Source organism: Lonchura striata, chromosome 3 (assembly GCF_046129695.1).
Source record: "Lonchura striata isolate bLonStr1 chromosome 3, bLonStr1.mat, whole genome shotgun sequence".
Classification (NCBI taxonomy): domain Eukaryota; kingdom Metazoa; phylum Chordata; class Aves; order Passeriformes; family Estrildidae; genus Lonchura; species Lonchura striata.
In genome coordinates this window covers 28,682,862-28,710,705 of record NC_134605.1, presented here as the reverse complement: position 1 = coordinate 28,710,705, position 27,844 = coordinate 28,682,862, and the positions used below count along the sequence as shown (strand labels likewise).

At 41.5% G+C, this 27,844-nt stretch overlaps 1 protein-coding gene across 1 annotated transcript; it reads right to left on the bottom strand.

Moving 5' to 3' along the window:
- Nucleotides 1–1,289: 1,289 nt before the first annotated feature.
- On the bottom strand, nucleotides 1,290–26,385 carry KCNK17 (potassium two pore domain channel subfamily K member 17). The gene is made up of 5 exons (XM_031504525.2): nucleotides 26,176–26,385; nucleotides 14,659–14,773; nucleotides 4,991–5,157; nucleotides 3,690–3,858; nucleotides 1,290–1,944 (listed from the first exon to the last, which is right to left on the bottom strand). The coding sequence occupies exons 1-5, from the start codon at nucleotides 26,383–26,385 to the stop codon at nucleotides 1,649–1,651; spliced, it is 957 nt and encodes a 318-aa protein (XP_031360385.1). The 3' UTR covers nucleotides 1,290–1,648.
- Nucleotides 26,386–27,844: the final 1,459 nt, after the last annotated feature.

Here is a 27,844-nt window from a genome sequence, read left to right as displayed (position 1 = left end):
AAGTTTATGCTAAAGGCTTTTAAAGAAATTACCCAATGTTCAAAAATTTGAAATGTATTTATATTGCATCAGTATGATCCAAGAGGTCCACTGCCTCCCTTCCTGATCACTGCTGCCCCTTCAAACAGTATTTGAGAGAACATTTAATTCTGTGCAATCAGAAAAAGGTCATCAGATTGAATTTCATTCAGCTGATCCCTTTGCTACATTCTTTCCTGTAATCAGTTCCACCAGATCTCAATACTCAGACTGGCCTCTTCTGGAAACACTTTTTTCACAATATGTTTCAGAACTTGTTTTCCTGAAGACTGTACACTTTTCACTCACTCCATTTTTGTGAACATAGCTATGGATATTTCTAATTCCTCAGCCCCATACTCCAATAGACTCTGTTTTCAATTTCTTCTGTAACAATCCCATGGAAACTTGGCTCACTGCAAAAGCTGAAGGTTCAACCAAATGCTTCATTATGGTTTGCTGCCATGGTGAAGTTTTCAAAATTAATGCTTAGGATGTAAATATCACAACAGGAACAACAAAATGAGAAGAACAGATAACGGAATACAAACAGCACCAGGAGTTAGACTGTGTTGTGCCTTTATAAATGTCATAATATTTCAAAAGATTTTTGAGAATTTAATGTAACTAAAAAGACCCAACCAAGTTCTGTTTCATGACTGACACAAAGGCCAAATAAGCATGCCATTCCACAGATCAAAGACAGTTGTGATGATATATAGGATGTTAGAACAGGTACACTAATCATTCGTGACATGAGAAGTTCATCACAATAGCATCTCTTGATCATAGTTGAAAAAAATTCAGTCTGTTTCTAGACTGAAATAGCTCTTGTTAATATTGGTGATAGGAAAATGTTGGAATCACTGACTTTTAAGATTGCCTCTAGTCCTCCTTTTCTGACTTCCAAGACATAACAAAATACAAATCTATCCAAATGAACATTGAGCTGATGAAATTTGGTCTGCAAAATATTTCATAGAATGAACTCACATAAGTTCTGAAGCAAGGAATAGCATACCCAATCTCTTTCTGTTAGCAGACTTCTGATGTAGAAATTACTTTTTTAAAAATGAAATTATCTGTTTTTATGAGGCACCTTAACAAGCTCTTCCTCATTGCCATCCCCGTATGAACGATCAGAGAGCAAAACCTTGTTAGCACCTTTCATAAGCACCTGCCATGATGGCCAGATAGCTTTAAACTGCTTTTCATTTATTTTCATTTATTTTGGCAATATGCCATTTTTTTCTTGCATTAAATGGCACTTGCTTTTATGGCTGTGGCATTTGCAAAGTGCCATACATATAACTAGAGGCTGCAAGAATCACATACAGAAATGGACAATAGCTGGTGTTGCTCAGGGATGTCAAAGATTACCTCCTAAGTTGAGGTGGGAGGGTAGGTGATATTTCCTTAAATCTACTTTCGGCTAAGAGTCCCATTGGTAGTACTTGTTGGTGCTGGAAATGAAATGTTTTGTCATTGCTCAATTCAAAATAAAAGCATTTCAAGCTCAATAAGCAAACTTTCACCCCATTCACAGGTCAGGACAGCTCTACTTACACATTTCAAATGGTTCATCTTTGGCGCACTAAAACCTACAGGACACCGAGAACATTTTTCTTCCCTAGAGAGCTTCCATAGGAGCTCTGTAAGAGTGAGATTCAACTGGTCCTTTCATTTTTGTGTCTTTGTCGCTGCAGATCTCCACATTTTGAAGTCCAGTCATGCTATTTTTGTTACCATCCATTAAATCTTCTGCCATCTCCATGTTCCTCTTGTTGCATTGACAGAAGTCACTGGAGCTCTCTAGAATATTGATGCAAAATTTGATAACCAGTGCTAGCCAGGCCATCCCAAAGAGGATCCACAGAGAGATTACATTCTTGTACCAGCTTGGATAGATGCGATCTGGGTTCATCCCTACAACAGAATCACCCAAAACATTTCTACACTGGATCAAAAGTGCCCCAAAGGAGACATTACATGTAAAGAAAAGACAGTTGAAATATCACTGAATATTAGTGATTTATACATAAATCACAAGTATGCCATCTACTTGGCATGTGAACTGATGTTGTAAGTATGTTTCATGATGTGTCAGCAACAGCCTAGTACTCCTTAGGAATTGCAAATATCATTCTCAAGAAAGAAAACTAAATCCCAAATTACATCCATGTCAAAGTGATTATTCATATTCAAGCACACAGTTTAGTTTCTCTGCTTATCACTCAGCACCACAATATTCTATTAGCATGTAACAGAGGTCCCTACAAGCAGAGAGGTAAGCAGGGTTTATGTACCACTATATGTATCTTGTTAAACCAGATATAAGCAGGAGAGTGTCTGAGAGCAGAGAAAAGAGGCCTGAGCAGTCCTGAAACCTCCAAGAACAACTAAACTTCGGAAAACAATTTAAAATTATCACCAGACTTCACAGCCACAGAGGCACTCTCTGCAGGATCATGGACAGCTTGGTGCCCATCAGGACTGCCAGGTCCTTTTCTGCAAAGATACTTCCCTGCAGGTAATTTGTTCCTCCCAGCTCTTTATCACACTAGTGGGGAAATAGTATGAAGATCACTTGAACCTTATTTTTGAGGCATAAACCACACATACAGGATTTTAAGTCAAAATTGTTTAGCCTCTACACACACAACAACTGACATACTCAATTATTCCCATACCAAACCTAGTGTCTCTATGGCAGTATTCCAGTTACAAAGGTACTACACAGGTGAAGGCACACCTGGAAGAGGAAGGAATAATGCATTACCAGAAACTGAGAGAAGTAAAATTGTTGTAGCACAGAGTTCAGCATCATCTGTAAAATCAGTATAGGAGAACGCTAAGCTGACCCAGCTTTTGTCAAGCTCTATCTGGCTACCCTTGCCCAAGCTAACTTTATTCCTAACTTATTTACATGTGCCTACACAAGCTCTAATCATAAGTTTGATGCATGACAAACAAGTTCTAAAGTAACTGCCACTAAATTGTCTAAACATCAAGCGAGTGCTATGAAGAAAGCAGCAAATCCCTAATAGGATGTTTTAGTCTTTCTGTCTCTCAGGAACTCAAGAGTGCATGTGTTTATATAATCAATATGTTTTTAATGAGAAAGTCTTTATCAAAGAGGCGTATCCTGCATTTCAGCAAATGCAGTGGGTGTGGATTTCTTCTGGCAAAGGGTTTTGGCATCCAAAACTAAGTAGTGCCTGGTGCTTGACAGTCTATACCTAAGTGACTTAATTTGCCTTTTAGAAAGTAGTTATCCAGGGTTTAAACAGAAGAAACAGCCCCTGTCTGTTAATGAAGATGCAGAGTGGCTTCTGCTTAAAATTAATGGCTGCCAATGCACTGGAGTGTGATAAATGTGCCCTCAGCAACCACTGTGATTAAACCATAGCACTCCTGCCTGGTGGTGTAGTCATTCAAGGGACAGGCCACTTCAATGCCACTTACTGACTGGGAAATAATGCCTTTGTTCTTCCACAGGTGGCATTACTATGGCAGAAATAATGTATTTTCCAACCTGCCAAATGCACACCACAACATACTGATCATTAGGTCTGGGGATTGCTACTTGTGCCAGACTGCCAAGTGAGAAGCTTTGTATGTCATGGATTTGCTGTTCAGTAGGTGAAAGCAATGAAATGTGAACTACTCACCAATCACATAGTCTCCAAACCCTATAGTGCTGAGGGTAATGAAGGAATAGTAGAAGCCTTCTTCGTAAGACCAGCCTTCTTTGTCAGAGAATAACAAGGGAGGTAGCAGGAGGAACAATAACAAGCCAGTTACCAGTGCACAGGTCTTCATCAGGAAGGAAGCTTTATTCTAGAACAGGAAGGGAAAAAAAAAAAAAAAAGATTGTCACAAGAAGTGCAGCAAGGAAAGTCCAGCTTTGTTTTCCAGCTGGAGCAAGCTCCACAAAAGCATACAAATATTCATTGAATTCCACTATAACAAATGACATGCCTGTCCTACATGTGAACTGGTTTCAGCTGGGATGGTTATTTTCTTCACAGTAGTTAGTAGGAGATAGAGTTTTAAATTTATGTTGAAAACAGTGTTTGTAATACAGAATGTTCTTATTATTGCTGAGTAATGCCTGCACAGTGTGTGAAGGCCTTCTCTGCACCCCTCCAGTGAGTAGCCTGGGGGTACACAGGAATTTGGGAGGTGACACAATCAGGACAGCTGAGCCCAAGTGATCAAAGGGATATTCCATACCATATGGCATCATGCTCAGCATATAGAGCTGGGGAAAGAAGGAAGCAGGGAATGTTCAGAGTGATGCAGTTTTTCTTCCCATGTAAGTGTTATGCATGATGGAGTCTTTTCCTGGGAATGACTGAACACCTAACTACTGATGGAAAGTGGTGAACAAATTCTTTTTTTTTTTTGCTTTGCTTGTGTGCACAACTTTTGCTTTACTTATTAAACTGTCTTTACCTGAACCCATGAATTTTTTGCTATCTGGATTCTCTTCTCCATTCCACAGGGAAGGGGTGAGTAACTGCATGGTGCTTAGATGCTAGCTGAGGTTAAACACTGACACCAAGCCAACACAAATTTGGCATCGCCTTCATAAGTCCTAAATTCATGCCAGTTTAAAGCCCGTTCCACAAATGTTCCCATATAACTTACACATGCAATTCTAACTAAAACTGATAATAAACAGACTAGATAGTCTAGGACTGTGCATTGCTCACATGCTGTATTGCTTCTGTTGATGTAGGGGAAGTCATTCATCACAGAATTTCCCTCAATTAATAAACAACTTTATCTGACACCTCATAGGGCTGTGTCATAGACTAAATTTATTTGCTTCCAGTCATTCCTGAGTATTATTACCTTTTTGGTCAAATAGTCAGCCAGGCTGTCCTTGTTAGTCATAGGATCTCAAATACGAGACAATGACCCCTGTATTTTTTTTCTTTGAGCTATGCCTGCTCATACTGCTTACCTGCCAGTGAAACACGTCCTCTAGGCGACGGGCACAATGCTGAACCCCAAGCAGCATCAGGTGCCCAATTTCGTTCAGGAGTACAAGGTTCAAGGGGATCCCAAAAAGTGCAAACACGATGCAGAAGATTCGACCAACTGCAGTGCTGGGGCTCAGGTTTCCATAGCCTAGACAAGGGAGGAATGAAGCATTAAATCTAAAATAGTCTCTACTTACCCCCTTCCCCCTGGAGGGGTGAACATCCATCATCTACAGAAGTTAGGTGAGAAGGTCACTGCTCCAAAAAGACCTTTTTTATAAATAACTGTAAGTAACATCCATTGTTTATCATATCCTATTGTGGGCTGGAAAATAACATTTCTTTCCCTGCCAATTTTGCTTAGTTCCTTTTCCATTTACCAGTCAATTTCCTCTCCCCTACCCACTGCCCTGGCTGCGATCTGATGTAAATGCAAACCTTCCATTTAGTTCAATTTTTGTAAGCATTGTTGGCCTGGGCTTTACCAGCACATGATCCTGCATCGCTGTCAGATGGTCTCTGAATCACAACAATAGTGTTTTAATTATAACAACCACCCTTTTCTACCTTTGTCCCACAGGACTGGTGAACTTAACCCTGCCTCTGCTTAAAATCTTTTGCACCACAATTACCAAATAACACCTTAAATTGTCCAAATTATTGTCTAGAGTCAATATATCCAGAGAAATTATATTTAATCTGTGTAAAATACTTCAGTTTCCAACCTAAAATAAAACGCTTTAAATTTTTCCTCTTTCTTCTTGTCATAGGAAGTGATCTAATAAAAGATCCTGCCTTGCAATCACAGCCTTGCTTGTATCCTCAGATTGTTCGGGCTTCAAGATCACTTGTTTTCATTCCCCACACGTTCTTTTTAAAATGGTCTATAAATTTGCAGCATTGCATTTGTAATTTCTACTGTTTTGTGCTACAAGACAGTCAGATTTAACTAGGGTATATCTCACATTATGCTTTCAAAGACACAACAACTAGCACACCACAAACATTTCAACAGTGCCTTAGCCAGTCAGAGACCTATGGCCTTGACTACATTCCAAAATCACCTCTGCTCATTACAGATTGATGTCTACAGAGGAGATTATCTTTTTACCACAAATAATGTTATCCCATCCCAGCGCCACCAACCATCGGCACAGCAAGCACAGAGGCGCTCCCTCCACTGCCGCCTTGCTACCCTGCTTTTGAGTGCTGTAGTCTCAGGGCAAGTGAGCAGTGCCCAGCAAGGAGAGGCCCCAGGGCTGGGCTCTGTATCCCAGATAAGTGAAAGTGCAAACATCTGTGGTTAACTCAAGAGTCCCATTTCTTCACTAAACTCTGTCACATGCCAGATGCAATAAGCCACTGACTGACAATGTAGAAATGTATACACCTATGGGATGGAGATATCTACACATGCAAAAAAATCTCCAACCATGGACAATTCTGCAGTTAGTTGTGCACATCTGCCAGCAAACTACACCCAGAAAATGGTCTTTGGGCAAACTATTCCTAAGTATGCACCCCACAAATCCCAAATTTTGTTACATGGAGGACATGCCCTTCAATAATTATAGGCACACAATACACCTCAATTGGAGCCCCAGAAGCCTGTCCCTGGGAAGGGGGAGAGCAAACCCCAGAAAGAATAGGATGCTGTTATGCAACTAGATGTTTTGAAATATAGTCAAAAAGGGGCTAAATTAAGAATTCATGTCAGTGCTACTTCTTCTTTTTTTGTGAGCAGCTTTGCAATGCTAATGCACTTTTCCCAGTGACTGCTAATTTCTGCCATCTTTCACCATTTCTATACTACCAAGTGTGGTAGATGAGACATGTAAGCAAATACATCTGGTAGATGACCCCTTCTAAGCGAATTATAGAAAGATGTGTCTGGTGTGATGCATTTCACACTGGCTGTGACATTTCAGTGGAGTAGTTCAAATTTTTTGCTTATTGAATTAGGGTGTTTTGTGGCCTGACATGGCCCAGGAGAAAGTGCTGGGGGAGTGTAGGGCTGGAGGCTGAAGATGAGTCACATACATTTATGGCCAGTTATTCCCAAGGTGGTTTTCCCCCAACCCTTTCCCTTTTTTTTTTTTCCTTCTCTATCAAGTTTTAAAAGACTGTGTAATGTCTTGGGCAATTCTTTTAATCACAGGTTTCTAAGTTTCTCTGCAGAAAATCATAAAACAGGCCCGTGTTCTCTGGTCACTGTGTGAAGCACAGCAGCATTCAGAATTGTGGGGGTGCCACATAGTGCTGGATGGCAGAGCACCTAAACTTAACTTGTATGTTGCAAGTAATTTAGAATGGCAAATTGAATGATGTAAGAAGGTCTAAAGTACACAGTAAACCTGGCCCTCTAAACACCAGACATGCTTTGTATTCTATTTCCCTTGGATTGAGCAGCTTGAGACAATTTTCTGAAGTCTTGGTACACAGTTGCTGTACACATGCCAAAAAAACCATGTCCCACCAGCTTTTATACAGGATACAAAGTATAATCAAATAGGAGATTTTAGATTATGCAAAATAGCCATAAATTTACTCCTGTCTGGTTACATCTGCTTGTCATTGCATTAGACAAAGGAATGCCAACCTAAATGTATATAAACCTCAATTGATAAAAAACTCAAGCAGGAATAGGAAAATATGATTTACCCACTTCAGTATTAGTTGGTGTCTTAAGTCATCATGAACTAGATACTAGAAGATCTGAACCAGATTCAGAAATTATAACTATACTGCCAGTTGTGTCACGTCCCTCATGACCATGCTGCTGGGATGTCACCTGGTACATGTCTGAACAAAGAGACACTGAGAAATGACTGCAGAGACATCAAAGTGTTTTTCCACTGAAGCAGCTGGATTAAGTGCATGTATAGCTCCTCTTGTTTTGAAATATGGTGTAATGTAAGTTAAGTTTCTTTGGAGGAAACAAAAGAGTGTTTTATTTCTAAATGTTCATAACCATGTGCTTTAACTCATGCGCTTCTGTTACACGTATTAAGTAATTCAGGATTTTTTTCTGCTTTTCCATTACATTCCTGCCCATAGGGGATTCACAAGCTCTGTAGACTTCTTAAGAAGATAAGACTTATTAGTAAAAGATATTTTCATTCACAAGACAGTACTTGCAATGCCCTCAGTTAACTGAGGCAGCTGCAACTTCCTGCTACCCACAATGAAAGGATTGTTCTCACTGTCCAGATATAAGAGAATTTTCATCAAAAAGTGCTTAGAACAGAAAGTATCCATCATAGGCTGAAAAACATTTGAAAATTTACCAAAAAATTTCACATGCAGAAAAATCCAGGGTTAGCATAAAACCAAATCTACCCAAAAATGTGTTTGAGTGCTAAAACCATTGATAAAGCTACTGGCTAGAGAAGCAACACTTCTTGTTTTATTAAATATTTTCTCCTACCTCAAAGTATACAAGCCATCACTTCCTACAGACACTGGGATTAGACATGGGTCTAATCCAAAATTTACAGATTCTTCTTCTTGAAAATATTTTGCTTTGAATAACCAAGCATTAATCTAAGCCTGAGGGCCAGGTATCCACTGTGTAGTTCACTGAGGGGTGTCAGTGCCAGAATTATTTTATTTTGCATTATACATTTAAATTCTCATGAAAACTTCTCTCCTTGGTAATTGGGGTGATGTTCAGTGAGCCACATTCTTAGTTTCCCAGGCACTGGAGGAAATTAAATCCTTAAGCCATCTAGCTCCTCCCACCACTAGCTCTTCCTCTAACACATTTCAGGAAATTTAAAATTTCTTTCCCTTGTGGTCTTTACAAGTGATCTGGATGTTTAAATCCACCAGAAATGAAAGGCTTTCTCTATTGAATATTCAAATCTTTCATTAAAAAAAAAATCACTTTAGATGGAAAAGACATCTTTGTGTAATTCAAAGTGGAAAAACACATACTTGATCACTCACACAGCCTTATGGTAATGTTTGTCTGGTTCCTTAAAATGGGAACATGGCCCCAGCTTAGCTGGAAGGTGAGCCTAACTGTGGAGTTGTGTTTGCACTGTATATCCCCTCATAATGGCTTGTCCCTCCATATCCCCTCTTTGTATCCCTTTGGTTCATCCCAGCTTTCCCATCAGTACCTGTATGTCCATCAAACCCCAACCCATCCCCCTGTCTCCTCCCAGGTGATGTGTCCCATCACTTGGTGACCCTTCCCCTTTGTCCAGATCCTTCTCCCAAGGTCACCAGGTAACTGGACCCTGGCTGGGACTCCTCGCCGACCCCCTCCTCAGTGGTCACTCTGAGGCCTTGCCCCCAGAGAGCCACTCCCATGCTCCCATGTCCTTCCCAGTTGGCTGTTCGGTTTTCCCCACCCCCCTGTATCTGGCTGCTCTGGGCAGGGATACTCCCTCTTGCTCTGGATGCCCTTCAGGTTCAGATGTACTCTGGGATCTCTTCCCAGGGGCTCATTAAACTTTGGAATTAATCTAGAGGAGGAGTGCCTCTTTCCTTTGCTTGTGGGACCAGCTCGTCTTTGGACTCACGAGGGAGCTTCTCCAAGCCCCCCGGGATCCAACGAGAAGCTCCTTTCCTCTGTCCATCTCGCCCCACTGCCCAGCTGGCCGGGCTCCACAGGGGACTTATCCCCGTGGATTTGAGGGTGAGACACAGCACCTAGCAAAGCACTCATTAGCCTGCTCTGACCTCATAGCTGACTGCTTTAAGCAGACAATTGTACTGGAGATCTCCTGAGGTATCAGGAAGCCTGAATTATCTTATGATCTTACAAGCATTAGGATTTTCAGAGGTCATTTGGTACCACCTACATTCATGGGAAGATCAACAAGTCAGGGGTTCCTATCCTCCCTCCTGCTTTGAATGTCTCCTTAACTATAGAAAACATATTAGCAGGCTTCTCAACCTTCTTGTGAGATTTCATATTGTATCCACCAAGTCTGCACTAAGTTCAAGAACACTTATCAGCTGGACACAGCTGAGGACACCCGGCATGGGAAGTCAGTTATTCCAAATTCATCCATCCAGGGAGGATGCTACAGGATGGAGCCTGTACATGTAGGACAGAAACAGGACACAGTCCTCAAGCAGCCACACTGCTTGATTTGGCTTCACAGTTTTATGGTTAGAACAAGTAAAAAATTTGAAGAATTTTATTTTAAAGCTAGTGGTGGCAGAATCTCAGGAACTGTATTTTATATGGGGAAGCTCACTGGGACCCGGGCAGTTGAATCAGGGAAGTTATTAACAGTTTTAGCCCTATGAAATTCCAGATGAGAGTAAAATTTGGTTGCACACTCCTTCAGTGAGTGAAAAAAATGATTCAGATGAGTACTGCAGTCTTTGACTCATGCTGTGCATACACTGAAAGCTGTATAGTGGGCTTAGGCTCAGCTGGGTGAGACAGCATGCAGTCAGGAAGGCAGACTGCATTTCCACTACTCAGGAGATAGCTCAGAGGATGCTGCTGTGAGTGGCTGTCCCCAAACCCATCAGTGACCTCCCACGGACCACAGTGCTACATCCTACTTGGGCAAGCTTATAGAGAAGCTCTGCCAGCTGTCACTGGGCAGGGAAAAGATCAACACATCAACAGTGACAGCTTTTCAGCAGAGATCTCCCCTACACAAAGGGTTCCTGAGGTTCACAGAGGATTCAAATATGAAAGTGGTCCCAAGCTGTTATTCTGTATATTAACCACTTTGAGACATCAAGTTAGTTTAATTGAATTCCCCAATGGAGTGTCAGCCAGCAATGGGCAGGAACCTGACCATTTTTCAGGAGCTCCACCAGATACTGGGCAGTGTCTGCAGAGGGCCAGAGTCTTCACAAACCTCTTGCTGCCCAAAACTTTACCCTACCAGAATTTCATAGCCCTGAACTTGCTACTGTTTTATTCCCTGCACTGGAATCCTCTGGAGCAACTACTAAACGTCTGTAACAGTGTGGTTAATACTATCACTCACTGAATAGCCTGATCCATGCCTCTGTTGTTATCTCCCAGTCCTCTGGGGTATTGCTTTTAGGAGCTATGTACTGTGCTAACCAGAGAAGGAAAGAACAGGAAGAAGGTATTTCCCTTCTTTTCTTCACGGTGAGATGGTTTACTTGCCCCATTTTATATTTAAAAAAGGGTCCTTGAAATTCACACAACTGAATTCTGGTGGCATCAGAAAATGACAATACAGCACTAGACAATGGCATCTATCCACCCAATATTAGGTGGGACATTCAGGCTAGAGAGGACAATACTCCTTACTCCTACTCTTAGGCTTGCACTGACAAGTCAGCCTCATCACTGACTAAAGGAAGAGCCTTTCCCTAGCACCTTCTCTGAAATTATACCACTCTGTGGTCATTTGATTTTAGGAATTTTGATCTTGTGCCCACCCTGAACTTGATTTGACCTGTGTCCTGTTAGTCCAAACTAAGCAGGAGGAGAGTCAACACAGAAAAGAGAAACTTTGTGTCAGCAAGGGCTAAGGAAGTCTGAGAGATAAAACCAGCAGCAAGTTAGCTTTTCTTTCTTTAATCACGTTTAGTACTACAGCTCCACAGGAACTCTGAGGATGACCCTTCAAGGCATTGAGAAGGGGTTCTTATGGAAAAATCTGCAGAAAATGAGATAACATAAAATCTGGCATGATATGATGATTGATATGACATGACATGACATGATATATGTCAAGGACAGCAACAAGGAAAGCAGAGAAGAGTAACAGTGGGGAGAAAGAATCAGCAGGTGGCCAGGGCTGTCCATGCCAAAGTTATAAATGCAGTTCCATTCAAATTATGAGATGCGCCAAAAACTACATAGGCTTTGGGGCACTTCTTTACACAAGAGATTTTAGTTTATACATATCTGCTCTTCAAACAGTTGCAATCGAGGCACTAACTAACCTGAGGTACAGCCTGCACGTTAGAACTCACTTTGTTTTTAAGCAAAGTTCATATGCTGCTTCATCACTAGTAATGAAATCACTAGTAGTGAAAATAGATGAGGCTCTCATTTAAATGGAAGAAAGATATAGTGCAGAAGATACTGCAACAGGAGACAGGAGGATTTAAACTTTGTCAGTGGGGAAAGAAGCTAATGCCCCTCAGTTGGTGTTAATGGGGAAAGAAGTTAACATCCCCTCCTGTATCCCAGTGAGAAAGTGTTCTGGTAAGGACTTGAGAAATGGACCTAACCTTCTGAGGGGGGTTAAAGCACCTAAAGTAGAATACAGGAGCTGGCAGAACAGAAAGAGCATCTCAAAGGAAAGTGATTAAGGTAAAAGTGATAGTGGTTTTAGCTGTGCTGTTTGAGAAGACTAAGGACAAGAGTCACAAAGATGTTATTTTGCATAAGAGGCCAGCAAGGCATGAATGGCATTAATTGCAAAGAAAAAATGTGGAAGAGACAAACAGGCCAAAGGCCTTGCAGCAGCTGGAACAAATGGAATAGAGTCCATCCATATTCTTCAAAATATTTATATAGTACCTCTAAATTCCTGAGACTCACTCTTCTGCATTATCATCTTAACTTTACCTTTCCTAAACTCATTTCCTAGAATGCCTTGGGTTTTAAGTCCTATAGGGTAATCTTGTGCTTTCATTGGCTCCATAATCACAGCCTGAGATAAACCCTTCTTTGTCATGTAAGAACACTAAAACCTTTACAGATCCTCCAGAAGCCTTCTCAATTGTCATTTATCTCATTGCCATACCTTATAAATGAAGTTTCTTATTGTGACTCACCACTTTGAACTTCATTGAGTTCTTTGGAAAGGAGTTTGTCTCTTTACTTGACATCATCAATTATCCTTCCCAGTCACACTGTGGTATCCTCAATGAGGTTGAACCCCTCAACTATCTCAAGAATTTGCATAAAGAGAGATTATGATAACAGACTCAGGGTGAGGCTCTGTGAAATAATTTGTAGTTTTCTATTCTACAACATATTGTTATCAACAGTGTTATTACACTAATCTATATGCAACTAACAATTTCACTTGAAAAAAGCAGAATGAAGGGTCCAATCATCTGAAGTTTTCTGCATACAAGTGGCTTGTATGGCATTCTCAAATCCGCAATGTAAAATCATTAACAAGTGTCAAGAATCGTAGCACCAGCTTTAAAATCATGATATAAAGAGCTGTAAGATTTGGTTCTTTTCAATTGCCTCTGCTATCAACTCAGCTGTGTCATGCCCTGTCCTGTCCTCCACTCCTATAGCCATCAGGGCAAGGAATTAGATTTAAAAAAGAGGGGAGTGGGGGCAGAGAGTAGTTTAGCAGCTACTCAGTATAGAAGAGCAGAAATGCTTAGTTTAGGTTTCTGCCAACATCCCCTCATATTTTAACATAATAAATTTGATTCTTCCTGAATATCATTAACTTAATTTTGCCATGGTGAAGCAGTCACTCTGATAGTTTAGAAACTTACCAGGATTCACTCACTACTGAGGCATGCAAAGCAGCTCTGAGCAGATGCTGCTTTGTATCAAAGGTGGAAGGAACTGACCAGGCTCTCCTGGAAACTCACAGCCTGTGTAACCCTGTCTAATGAGCCTCCACTGCCATCATCTGGTGCAACCCTTGTCTGGCAGTGCAACACACTGAAAGTGTGCTCCCAACCACAACAATGCATGTGCAAAAGAGCAGGGCAGAAAGACATACTGAGTCACAGGAAGATGACACACTACCACCCACTCGCCTCCACCTCCACAGAAAACACACAAGCCTTCTCTTTCTTTGAGCTCCTGCTTGAGGGCTTAGTGTCCTGGAGCCAGTGTATCTTCAAAAAGAATCAGAAATCAAAAGAAGGTTCCATTTGGTTACAAAAAGAAAAATCTTGATTTAAAAATATACTTAAAATTGAAAAAAGCTGACAAATCAAAGAAACCCGTGAGGGATTTTTGATATTCAACAATCATCTCTCCACATACTCTCCCCTCCATGTTTTTTTTAATACTGGGTCACACCATAAGAAAAAGACACCAAGGCAAGTTATTTATGGTCTTGGGGACAGGGACGCGAACTGACAATAATTAACAGCATCTGCCTTATCTAGCTCTGTACCCAGTACATTTTATTTTTTCCACTTTCCCTCCCTCTACCTATTTCCATAATTTATTTGTGGCTTTGCATTACCCATTTGCTGAAACCTGAGTCAACTGAATTGTGATGTTTTTCCAGCTATTTAACTTCCGCTTGAACAAGCAGGTCCTCATCTAATACAGGTAGTAATAAGGAGGAATAATTCATAAACACAGTCTGTGAAGACACAGTAGCCAGTATTAAAAATTTTCCAAAATCATTCCTGTCCTTGTGATTGGAAAAGCCTATTTCAATGCACAGTTCACCTCAGACCTCTCAGAGTGCACAAGACTTGGGAAAGTCCAGACAGCACAGCACCCTGAAGTGCAGGCCCCAGAAGCCATGTAACTTAGCAGGAATATGTCCTGAGCTAATTACCCCTGTGTCTGATCAGTTAGAGATCATTACTGCACTGGCACTGACAAAGCACTCCTAGGGCTGAATTCATGGGTGCTTCCCTACTGCAAGCTCTAGGGAACCACACAGTGCTGGAGCAGCATCTGAGTACAGGCCCTCATTCCCACTCTCTTCCCACCTATGAGGTGACCCTGTAAGGTGGGAACTCTTACCAATGGTTGTTATTGCAGATATGGAGAAGAAGAAAGACCCGCTGTAATCCCACCTGCCCAGGCTAGTGGTGTTTCCCTGGAGTGTTATGCCACTCTTGTAGGCTTGGATGATACCCTGCAAAGAGACAATAACATGAGATCTCACAAACCCCTTTAAGGCAAGTTCATGTGACTGGCATTTCCACTTCTGACTGGTAAAATCCCAAATTACAACCACTTCTGATTCTGTTGTTTCCCTTTTAGTAGAGGAGCTCTTGTGCCTTAGAGACCAAAGGGCTGCAAGGTCAGAAAAGCTGAAAGTTTCTAAGAAAAGGCCATCTATAGCAATACAATAAAGTTGCACATGCACATGGTAGAATATACACATAAATGTGGAAGAGATTGGAGGGTAAGATCTAACTAGAGAAGGCCTAGACAGACAGTAATTAAGACTGCCTTATGACATATTCATTAGGAAAATGAAATGCTTCCAGATGGGATATTTCAATGGCAGAAGTCCCAGAGCAGCAAATATACATGCATATATAAATGATACAGATCCCTTGCAGGGAAGATCCTTGGACTGGGGAGGAATGTATCTGGTGTGTTATAGGAGACTGACACTACTCAGTTTGGTCAATATGTCCCCACACTGGGACTACAAATGTGAATGAACATATCAGATTAGCATTATGCCAAATTATGTTCAATCCTCCCGGGAAAGATTTAGACATCACTAGTTGAAGTGTGCAGACTTATGCCAAAATAAGATATCAGATGTCTTAACAGTGCCCACATCTGACTACACATTCCCATGCCAACAAAATTAATTGTGTCTAAAACAACATTATTCACAGCATGGACACAAAACATTTCACACTTCACTTGACAGTTTATTATCTTTAAATGCAAAATGTAACCAAGAAGACATAAAATTAATCATCTCTGAAAAAGACATGCAAATTTCTCAATAATACTATCCCCATCCTAACAAAAAAGACTACTGATAAAATTTTCACCACTGATAATAAAAGGAATCACACTCAGACTTTGATCAGTTTTTGGTTTTGCAAAGGAGTTGTAGTTTATACATCCACCAAACAAACTGGCATGTCAAGCCTGCAAAGTGAGGAAGCTTTGTCCGATTTTACTGATGTAATGTGCTCTACATAATTTATATTATTTATATAATATTATACAAGGCTGTGAATTAAAAATTGTTTCCAAGGTCCCAAGCAGCAGTTTAACTACAAGGATCATTATCTCTTTCTCTAGAGCTACTAATTATCATACTAAGAACAAGGAGCAGCTCAGAGATCAACACATTTTTCTAAGCAATAAACACTTTTGATAATGCATTCTCAGAAATATCTTGATTTACTCATAACTGAAGGCAACTTAAACCCCTAGTCACATTATAATCTACTAAATTCTAAATTATGAGACAGAGCAGAGAGCCTGTGCTCTGAGAAGAGCTAAGGACCACACGTGTTGTATTGCATTTTGCTTCCTTCTGTGAATTGTCATAATGTTGAGTGGGGCAACTCAAAAAAAAGATTTTATATATAGCAATAGTGACATAAAAGAATCAAGCCCTGCTTCCCTTCTCCATGCAACTACCCCTGAAAAAATAAGCAAAAGAGAGAGAAAAGGTTGCTTCAAAAAGCCTCCAGAAGGATGTGTTTTGAACAATTGTGTGTAATTCCCCAACTCATTGTTCTTCTTCCAGGTCTTGTATCTGCATTGAGGTTTGTCAGGTTACATGGGGTGCAGGCTGACATTTGACCTTTGGTTTAAGAAGTGTAAGAAACTCTGCAGACAATGGCCTAGACAGGAATCAATGTGCATGAACATAAAATAACTCAAGTAAGTTAAATGGCAAAAGAGACACTGGAAAATTATATCGATTACATGTTCCCCCCACCTCCAGAAACCAGTAGTTAAATTTGAAATAAAAAGCTTGATATTTTCCTCAAAATTCCCTTCTGTAAACTGTGATCTCTGCAGTTCTTATTTAGTCTTGAACACAGTTCCAGTTAGCTGGAACAGCAACAGTCCAGTTCTTGGATAAATTTATTATCAGCTGGATCAGGGATACTTGAAAAACTCAAACATGCAGCATGTTTGTTGTCCATTCTCCCACCTGATGTCTTGCTGATACAAGCTCAGCAGTAGACAACATTAAACTCAACATCAAGTTTTTAAAGCCAGAAACACTTAAGAACCAGAGAGGATTGCAAGAACCTGTGGCACAATTGGCCCAAAGAAATGGAAAAAACTTCATGCAGAGAAGGAAAACAAAGAGCTTACAAAAGACATAATGTGAGAAGCAAGCAGCAGTAACCAAGTCATTAAATGTTTAATTTCACATTTTTGCAGCACTTCTGTTCTGCCTGGTTTAGAAGAAAGAGGCTGAGCAGTTGTGAGCACCTATGTCAACTTTGCAGTGACTTGTAACAACTCAGAATCCCAGGGACACTGTCAACCTTCTCCAAGTAGTGATGCTACTTGCCAGGAAGCACAGGAAGTATCTTGAGGTTCTGAAGACAGGCCACAGCATTTGCCCTAAATGGACAGTGACCTGCACTGCTGGCAGTACAAAAGGAAGTCCCACATAACTGCTACTCATTGGCAAAGAGCAAGCCCTGAGCTTGCAGCATGCCAGCTGCTTTCTGTTTCTGGTACTGAGACACTTGGTATGCTTACTGAGGTCTCCAAGCCCTTTCAGCAAGAAGTCTCTAAGCATTATTTGTTAAATTTTGTTATCAAATAACCAGATAACATCATTAACTATTAGGCCCACCCATCTATTAAAGCCAGCCCAATGGGGACCACTGAATATTCATGCAAATCAATGCCACTTGAATAAAGCAACATTCACAGAAAAAAAAAAAAAAGTCAAGTGCATTAATGTTAGGAAGAAAGAGCTATTGATGCCACCCTTAAAAGGGAAGATTCACAGTGGCTGGAGATAAGGATATAGTCTTTGTTTTCATAAAGTAAAAAATGTTTTATGGTACTATCTAGAATCAACCTTTGACATAGCAACAATGATGACAGAAAACTAAAGATTGACTCTCCAGAGAATGGTAGAACTAATGGAGCTTGCCTTCCTGCAGGTGTGCCCACAGGGGTGGATTCATGAAAGAGAAATCCATAGATGGCTATTAATGCACAGAAATTACTTCTGGCACAGGAAGTCATGGCATTGCAAACTCCTGAAGGCTGACCGAGCATTCAGGGAGATATTGGTGAATATTCTCCTTAGTTTACTATATTCCTTTATACTTTTGATTTCAGCTATTTTTCTTTTTCATAGAAAAATTAAAAATTGTTTATAATTTTAGAGAGAACACAGGAAAAAACCCCAGCCAATAAACACTCTAGCAGAACAGCTGAATTCTCCCTGCTTTTTCCCTTGAAGAAGTATTGACATTGAAGGGGTGTTGAGGGTTCAAAAGGTACTAAAAAGTAAGTGAATCGCACACATTGCATCATAAGTGCTTAGTTTCCTTAGCCAGCCTTTTTGAGAACCAGAAACTTTGTTTTACTGTATGATTACTTTGAGGTGAAATCCTAGGGGTTTTCCTTTTTCTCTTAATTACGCTGATTTGTACAGTGATTAGGAGATAGGATAGAGGATTAGCAGATTTGTAGCGTCTGCCTCAAAACCTAATGCATTAAAAGGCACTAGTAGAAGCAGCATTTTAAATTCAGTGTTCAAAAGCAGTTATGAAGACCTCAGTCAATACCACCAACTGCTCAAACCCAAAAAATACTGAACTTGCAGAGCTTGGGCTTGATGTTTTGGGAACTTTAAAGGTCATGTGCAATTCAGAAAGCAGAAAGGAAACAGGTGGGTGGTTAAAATAATAGGAAAAACAAAATGCAGTGGTTCTTTGGTTTCTACTGACAGACAAGCTGTAAAACATAAAACCATAGTTTCACTTCTCTGCACTTATTTCCCCCTCTCTAAAGTGATAATTTACAGTTCATAGTGACTACTGCATCTTTAGCTGACAATATTTACATAATTTTAGACTACAGATAAAATTTTCCTGGGAATTATTGTAACTCCTATAGGATTTATAAATTGAGATTTAAAATTCTTAGACCTTCACAGGTCAATGAAACTTCATTTGCAGGCTGCTGCATTTTCTCATCAAGTAGGCTGTTCTGGTTTTTGACCACACAAGTAGGCTTTGCTTGGTGCTACTTAATATTGCCATGGCTGGTGATTAGAACACCAGCATGATGTCCACTCAAAGATGTTTATTTAAAATGTAGATGCCTGTTACCTCTTAAAACAACATGCCTCAGAATAGTCAAATTGAGCTTCCAGTTCCACCTTTCTCAAGTATAAGCTCTGAAGTTTCAGTTAGGAATGGCATAAGCTAATGCTTGCAAATACAAGCTCCATGTTAGATTACATCCCAGTACAAAAGCCTACTTCATGCATATTTCTGGAAGAAACTCCCTCCTTGAATTCAAGCTAAGTGGTAACCCTGTGAGGAAGCTGTGGATTTCTGTTGACTCCCTTATCACACTAATTTTAGGATTGCAATACTCCCTTCTTTCCTTGTTTTTTTACTATCAGTTGCTAGTCCTTTCTGCAGCAACATCTAAACACAACACACAGTTACTACAGTTTCCTTATCTGAGTCAAAAAAAGAAACTAAAAAAATTTAAATCATTCCTACAGCCTGAATTTTAACCCTTCACAGCTCTGGGGCTGCACTTCCACAGATGACAGATAACGTGCGACTCGCCTATACTCAAGTTTTACCACTCTACACAGCTTTGCAATAGTAAACACAAAGTAGTTATTACAGTCATACCAGCAAAAATTAAACCATATACTTTGATTTACACTCAAAAGACTTGTTCATGCTGTCTAGCTAAAAGAAACCAACTTCAAAACAAAGAACCAAACCACCAAAATCCAGCCCCAACAACTACAGTTTGGTTCCCACTTGACTTCAGAGTATTGCATCTTCCTCCCCAAAAAATGTAGGTTTATTCTTTTGTATTTGCTGCAGAGCCACTCTATCCTTCAGCCATACCCATAAGTCTCATTTACCATGTTTGCTGTGTTACCAGCTCTGGGCAACTCCCAGTTTTCTTAGCTTACACACTTCCTCTCTTGCATGATTATCATCACAAGTGGTCCCTCCACCACCAGCCTGTGGCTGCAGCATAGCTTCTGATCACCAAGTACTGCAAAAAGAAGGACCATTATTTAATCTGACCTCCTTGACACCAGCTAAAAGTTACATCTTTCACCTCTGCAGTGAGTCACAACAGCATGTGACTAGGATACAGCTTTCAAAAAAGGTACTTAAGATCAAAAAGTAAAGAGTGAATGAATGTGTATATGTAAACTGAGGCACTCTATTCTTCACAATCTTTCTTCAGAACACTATGCTTCTCATTCCTCCCATAATCTTTACAGCAAAAAATAAGCTTCATATAAATTATTAAACAGACTGATTCTAATCTGCCTGCCCTCCCCAAAATTAGCAAGTTAAGCAAAAATTACAAAAGCAAAGTCCCAAAAAGATTATGACCCTACCAAATTTATCCATAAGAATTCATTACTTTTTTTTTTTTTTTCTGAAGGAAACCATCAGGGAAAGAGTCATACAAATGACCTAGTTATAAACTGTGGCTCCTATCACTGCTGTTGTCCCCTGCTTCTGAACTGCGGCATTCTGGCCAGAGGTGACAGTAATCTTGAGATACCTTTAAAGGCAAAAGCAGCATTTACTATGTGTATATGAAAGCAGTTCTCAAAGAAGGCAAAAATGGACTGGTGTAAGGAACTTTATTGTCAAGTTTAGTTGAAGTTTATATATTCATGTACAAAAATCAACTTTTCCAGGGCATACATGAAACTCCTGAAACCGGCTTGCTTCGTTTTAGACACTTTTTCTCACTTTTGACACACATAAAGGAGGAAAAGAAGATGTTCAAAAGGCACCAAGCTACCATTTAGATTAATATGAAAAGAACTCACAAACTTCGTGCACTAGAAATTCTGTGCAATGTTGGTATATAAACATTCATTTATGCCTCACAGAAGACCAGATGTAAATCAGAAGAAAATGGTTAACATTAACCTTGGTCTCAGATTGCAAGGACAAAGGTCGATTAATTTCCAAATAATTGACAGATTATTAATCACACCTTTCCCAGCCATGAGATCTGATTCTTTGTCAGGAGAAGAAACTTACATGACCTGAAAGAAAAACCAAAAAAACAAAAACCCCAAAAAACCAATAAAACAGCTGGATTCTTTTGAATTCATAGTGTTGGGGTCTTTTCTTAATTTTACGCCGCTTGAATAACCTGAGAGCAGATCAAGTAACTGCTCCCCTGTCCCCCCAGCAATGTTTGCTAATGTAATTGGCAGTAGCTCCTTGAAACCAAAGGAACCTTGAGAGCAAAAGCACTTTTACTTTGCAGCTGGATGTGCACTTGAGTTTCTAGAATTAATCTAAACTTACTCACCAACAGGAAAGGATAAAAAGATGTTGTCTAGTGCAGTAATGCTGCAACCAATGCTACTGCAAACCATTAGTACTTTTTCTGAAAATTACGCTTTTATATCAAAGAAGATTCTGTGGCATGATTCATAAGACAAAGTGTTGCTGAATTCCAGTCACTTCCCAAACTCCAATGAGAACAGTTACTCAACAGCTGGGCCGGAACAGAAATAGGCAGGGCCTGTTGAAGGAAGTTCAAAGAAGCTGCCTGTATAATCTACAGAACACAGAAAGGTTGCATTGTATTATCCTTGTAAAACTGAGATTTCTTTCCCTAGTTGTTTTTCTTTTAATTGCATTAAAAAAGATGAAATATGAAGAACAAGTACCTATAAGAATAACCCACATCTTCAAACAACTGACAAGAATAATAATTTATCTTTTTAGAAGGCACTCCCAGTCTTTAGCTATTTACTGCTAGTTGTGTGTCTCAAACCTTCTGGTAGGGCAGATTACTGAGACACTCACCACTCAATATCAGCTGGCTACACTCCCTTGTTACATCCCACCAAGCCTGACCAGCTGTAACTGGGAATTTGATAATATCAAAAGAACATATCCCTCTAGGCAGAGGTATAATAGGGTGCTGTGCTTTTTCCCTTGCCTTTCTCTTTTTGAACACAGGTACTCAACACTACCAGAAGACCTAGGGCTAAGTCAACTAATCAGAAAGAGGTCATCAGTATGTCTTCTCAGCACCTTCCAAAAAGTCTGATGATACAGTGCCAGCCTACTGCCTTATAGAATAATGATCTTACCTTCAACAACTTCTGTCAATCATATGCCAGAAGATGGTATTATTAGCAGAAAATGCAAGTTCTTGGTATGGCACCCACAGCTCTTTTAATCAACAGGTCCAGAGAATGATGAATTGGCTGTAGCTTAAGCAAAGTAGTAGTACATTTTGATAATCATGCAGTTGGAAAGAAGGTTTACAGGGGATCAACCCTATTACATCTGTGACAAGTTAGTTTGACCAAATTGGGTTCTATATAGATATTACACTTCCACGATACTAGAAGCGATTGCTGTTCCTTAAAGACTCTCACCACTGTCAGGTGATCTCTGATGCTCACCCCTTCCTGAGCACAAGATTATTTTAGTAAACTTTGTTTGCAGGGTTTTAGTTCCCAACAGCTGTCACAATTCTCTGTTGGTTCAATGTCAGTACAAGCCAAGGTATTGATGAGGACCTTTCAGTCATGTGGGATCTCATTGCTCTTGTAAACATGTACTCTCTCTGTGTACCTCTAGCTGTTGACTCTGAAGATAAGAGTATCTAGATCCACCTGCAGCCATTTAGTTTACAACCTGCCCTTTAGCATTTGGCCCTTTTCACTATACCTTACATCCTTCTAGTTCAAAAAAAAAACCCCAAAATTAGCTCAGCTTTCATTTTCTCATTTTATGAGAGCAACTTTGTTTAAATAGCATTATATATCTACAATAGAAAACCAATAGAACACATATAGGAAACATCTGTACTAGGGAAATATGTATACAACACAAAAGGTTTCTATCCAAGAAAAGGAAGGATAGCATGAAAGGGATGTCATGGTAATAGGGTAACACACAAAAAGTGCTGTTCCAAGCTTTGCCCTACAGCAAATCATCTGATTGAAGAGACACTGGCAAATACAGGAAAATGACTGAGTTTGAAGGACAGCTCAGCAGGACCAGAGCTATGTACACACTCACACTATGCAGTAAATCTGAGGCACTTTTGCGCTAGAAGTGATTTACACCAAAGCATGTCTAGGTGTCTCCAACCCCAAAAGGACAGAAAGGGTCTCAGCTCCAAGAAATATGCCCATCAAGTGTCCTCTTTGCGTGCAGCCTCACTTTCTGGACACTTCCCCAATCTAGAACCAACATAATTTTTGCCTGGACATAGATACTTTTCTCCCCAGCTGAGTCCAGCTACTTTTCTTCATTGTATTGAAAATGTATCTCCTACAATCTGTCTTATTATTGGATCTGCTGCCATCTTCTGCAAGTCTTCCTTTGATGTGACTTCACATCCAGTAATTCTGGCATGTAAAAGATCACCACCATAATGATAATAAAAGGCCAGATATTGCCCTCTTCGTGTGTTGCCTAGTGACTCGTGAGGATGGCCTGCTCTCAGTCTTGTTCCTGGTGAGCATGTGTTGAGTCAGACAGTATACAATGGCAGAACAACAGCCTGGGGTTAGATGGGTCAACAAAGCCAAACTTACGTGCTCCTTGAGTAAACGTCACTGTAGAGAGACTTGTGGCCACAATGCCTCCATTGTGCCCTATGTCTGTGTATAAACACATGACCGTGCATTGTTTATCTGCTTACAGGTAAACCATTTGCACGTGCTACTTTCAACTACTCAGGAAATGTGGAACTGCTCCTGCAGGGAAAGAGCTGGCCAATTCCTCCAGACAAGAGAGTCCCAACAAAACCCAGCTACAGGAAGCAGGGCCCACCACCACAGCTGTCACAAGCTTTCTAACACATTCTCCTCCACTGTTGCTTTTGCTGCTGGTCTGCTATCTTTACCTCCTTCTGTCCTCTCCTTTGTAAAGTAGAAGGCTGCTTCTTCCTTGGAAAGGACCTAAGTCACAGAAATTACTGAATGATAATTCACTCGTATAGCTACTACAGTATGGTTTGTTTGCTTTGCTTCCCTCCTGCTCATCCTCCCTCCATGCTCTCCTGCTAGCTCATCAAAGCTGGAGCTCTGTTGCTCTCCCACCTGCACAAGGGTTGGTAACTAGGCACTAAGCAATAACCAGATTGTAAAATTACATTTGTACATTGCTCAGCAAACTAGGATTTTATTTCACTTAAACACAGTTTAGCATTATCTGGAATCAAAGAGCTATAAGAAAACAGTGAGGAGTTGCCAGTAATGTCAAGGCAATCAAAATTCACACACTACATTTTCACACACATTCTTTATAGCTTTCTTAATTAGCAAATAATCAGCTGTGTATCTAGAATACAAGCTTCTTATCTGAAAGAAGCCAGTGATGACACTGCCTGATAAACAATATGCAACATACTGCAGTAACAATTTACTGCACAGAAAGACATCTCTTTCTGAGCACACCTAGAGCATACCAGTGATTGCTGCATAGGAAATTAGAAAAGAGTATAGGAAAGCATCAGTTTTGTGTATTTTTAAGGATTAATTTCTCAGCATTAAAGTTATTCAAACTAACACACAAAGCCATTCAAACTCAGAGTATGGCTTCTCAGAGCATGAAGGCACACACAGACACTGCATAAAATTAAACAAAGTTTATTTATATCTTTCCCATCAAGGACTTGCTCAGTCACAATTAACTACTCATACAGCATATTGTAACAACCTCTGGTCTAAAGGGATTTGAGTGGCTGTCCTATTCCCAGGGTATCAAGAACAAATAGAGGTCATGCTGCAGTAAAACAAACTGACAGAGTGACATTTCTACCTATTTAGTTGTGATTATCTTGTCTCCACTACTAGCACCTCATTACCATCATTCACCAAGCACTTGCAAACCCTGGGCAAGTGCCATACCAGGTGCTCACTACACAATGCTGAATGAAGCTGGTGTAGTGCTGAATGAAGCTTAACCAAGATGCAGCTTTCTGAAATGCCAGACTGGTCTTCTCTGCTATATTTCTCACTTTTTTCTATTTAAATTACACAGGTAGCAGAGCCCACAACATGAATAATAAAGGTGGCTACTACAGTAGCTTACAAAGGCCCAAATTTATAGCACATGATCACTTTACTACTGACTGCCAATAGAGAACATACCACTCAGAAAGCCAAGGGTTGAGAATATGACATAAGGAATCAGCATAATTTTGCCTGCCAGAGCCTTGCTGAAATACCCATGATTATCCTATTTGATGGCTTTTGTATTTTCCTCTCTGTTGAAGAGGAAAAAAAAAAGTATATATCCAGGTTCCAAGCCACTATTAGATTCTTTGAACTGCAGTAACCAGCTGCCATGGTTTCAGTCACCAACATACACTGCTCTCACAAAGAAACAAACAAAAAACCCTCCTAAATAAAACAAACCAAACCAATCCCAGGTTTTCTTTGTGCTTGACAACACCTATTTGAGGCAGACACACAAAAGCAAGGAATACATACTAACTACCAGCACCTACTGAAATCAAAGAGTTTGGGTAAGCACTCAAGACACTTCAATATTGCAGGTTTTTCTTTTTCAGGCAAAAGCTGAGCAAAGAGAGAACCCATTTATGTCACTTTGCTTATATCTGTATCATAAAAATGCAACCATCTGTACTTTAGTAAGGCTGCATTTGTTGCTTTACGTTTTGCAAGGATCCTGCAATATCTTCAGAAGCACTTTCAAGGATAACTTAAGAGACCTAACGACTTTCTATTTCCCTTTAAACAACCAGAAGATGGAAAAAGTTTGACACAAATATAAACATCAACTAAACTTACCACGACAAAGCCTACCCATTAGAATTTACCAATAGCAAGATGTCACGGACTAGAACTCATGCTTCCTAAGCGCAAGAACAAACCTAAACTACCTGTAATTAACCGCAGCTAATTGTCACGTAGCGGGATACTCCGCCACCGCTGCCTTCGGTCAGGACAGCGGCGCTTCAAAACCCACAAACACCGCAGCTCGTGGGACGGCAGTGGAGAACGAAAGCATCTCTCTATCAGCGGGGACCACAGGCGGCCGCAGCGCGGCGTGCAGCGCTGGGGGAGCCCGACGCGCCCGCGGGCACGGAGCGATGCGACCGAGGCGGCTGCCCGCGGAAAGCTCCCACGCCGTGGGCGGCTTCTTCGGGATGCGCGCACATACACTTACACAAGGAAAAAGTTTGCTGGTTCTTGTTGGCTCTTTTTTAAAGTTACTCTCGGACCGGAGGCGCGGTTGGTGCCGCTCCTCCTCCCGCTCTCGCCAAGCGGGCCAGAGGCAGCACCTGCCCCGCAGCCCCAGCAGGTGCTGAGCTCAGCTCCGCCGCCGTGCCCAGGCTCACCTCGATGAGCCGCTGAAGGGCGGGCCCCTGCAGGCAGGTGTTGTTGGCCAGCAGCTCCCAGTGCTCCCGGAGGAGGTTCTGGGCCGCCTGCACCTCGGCCGGCCGCTCCAGCGCCTGAAGCACGGCGGCGCCCAGCCCCAGGTAGCCCACGTATGCTGCCAGCAGCATCAGCACCCCCCAGCGCCGCCGCCGCCGCCGCGCCGCCACCATCGGCCCCGCTGCCGCTGCCGTCCCCGGCACTGAACAAGCGGCTCGGCCTGCGGCGGGACCGGGGCCGTCCGCGGGAGGAGGGTAGCGCCGGCCTGGCAGGGCGCCCGGCCCCCAGCACCTCCCCCTGCCTGCCCCTTCCCACCCTCAGCGGCGAGGAGAGGAGCCCACAGCTGTGCTGGGGAAAAAGGATGGTCGTGCCGCTCGTCTTGCGGCAGCCCACCCCCGCGCCCTCGTCCTCGTCTTGCGCCGCTCCGCTTCCCATCTGTCCGTGCCAAAGGGCGAGGCTGCGCAGGACTCCCCGCTCCGCGCCGCTTGCGCCTGAGCAGGAACCGGATCCCAGTCACGTTTGCTCCCCCGAGGGATGCTACCCAGTCCCTCTCCCGACAAGCCCAATGCTTCCCTCCCCAGCTGGCATTACTTAGAGAGCAGTACGCTAGCACTCTGCATAAATCTGCATTCCTCTTTCATTCAGCTGAAAGATTTAATTTAAAAGGCAGCAATAACAATCTTTTGATAGAAACAAGCGAAAAGGTAGCAGCTTTTTTAGAGTCCTTTTATGAATTTGTGATTTTCCTGTGAAAGATGGGACTACTTTCTTCATATAGGTAGTTTCTGAGACCTATTTGATTAATTACTTTCTTGTATAAGACATCATCCAAAGTTCCTTTCTGTTCTCTCACTGGTAGATAAAATAATCAAATCGTTTTGGGTGTATAGGAACATTGTACTTTATCTATTTTGTTACATAATATGAGATAAAGGTGAATAAACCCAGTAAGTTTCTTCACAGGATGACTTTATACACCGTCAGTGTGTAATGTCTTCTTACTCTGCCTTGTGACTATTTTTGCTAGGGGAGTTGTCCTACAGTGATGTTACGGTGCTTGTATCCCCAATCGTTGTGTTCTGTTTATGTTTGATATTATGTTCTGTGTTTTCAGAACTGACTCTGAAAGTGAAGGTTTGTTTTGTCTTGTTGCCAGCCGGCTCACCTCCCCCCATGCTCTGTTGTCTAGGAGAGACTAGTGCCTGCTGGCTGGGCTTGCTTGCTTGCTCTTGCTCCTGATTTTGCCTTTGCTTATTAGTTAGTTTAGCTAAGCAGTCCAATCTTCTTTTTCCCTGAACTGTTTTTTTTTTTTTCCCCTTCCATTTCCTGAATACCATTCCAGCCTGCTCCAGACTGGGTCCTGGGAAACACTGAGAAACACCAAGAGTCTGCATTTTGTGACCTGCAGCAGGCACCCCCAGCACCGGATGCAGGATTTGTAATTTTCTCTTCTTCTCCCCGCGGTCCCTTGTCCCGACCCTGCGTTCCCTTATCGCTCCCCCTCCCCCCGCGGTCCCTTGTCCCAGTCGTTTGTTCCCTTGTCCTTCCCCCTTATCCCTGCCCCTCGCCCCCGCCTTTCCCCTCGCTGCTCCTGCCTCTCCGGGGACCCCGGTGTTTCCCTGCCCCTGTCCC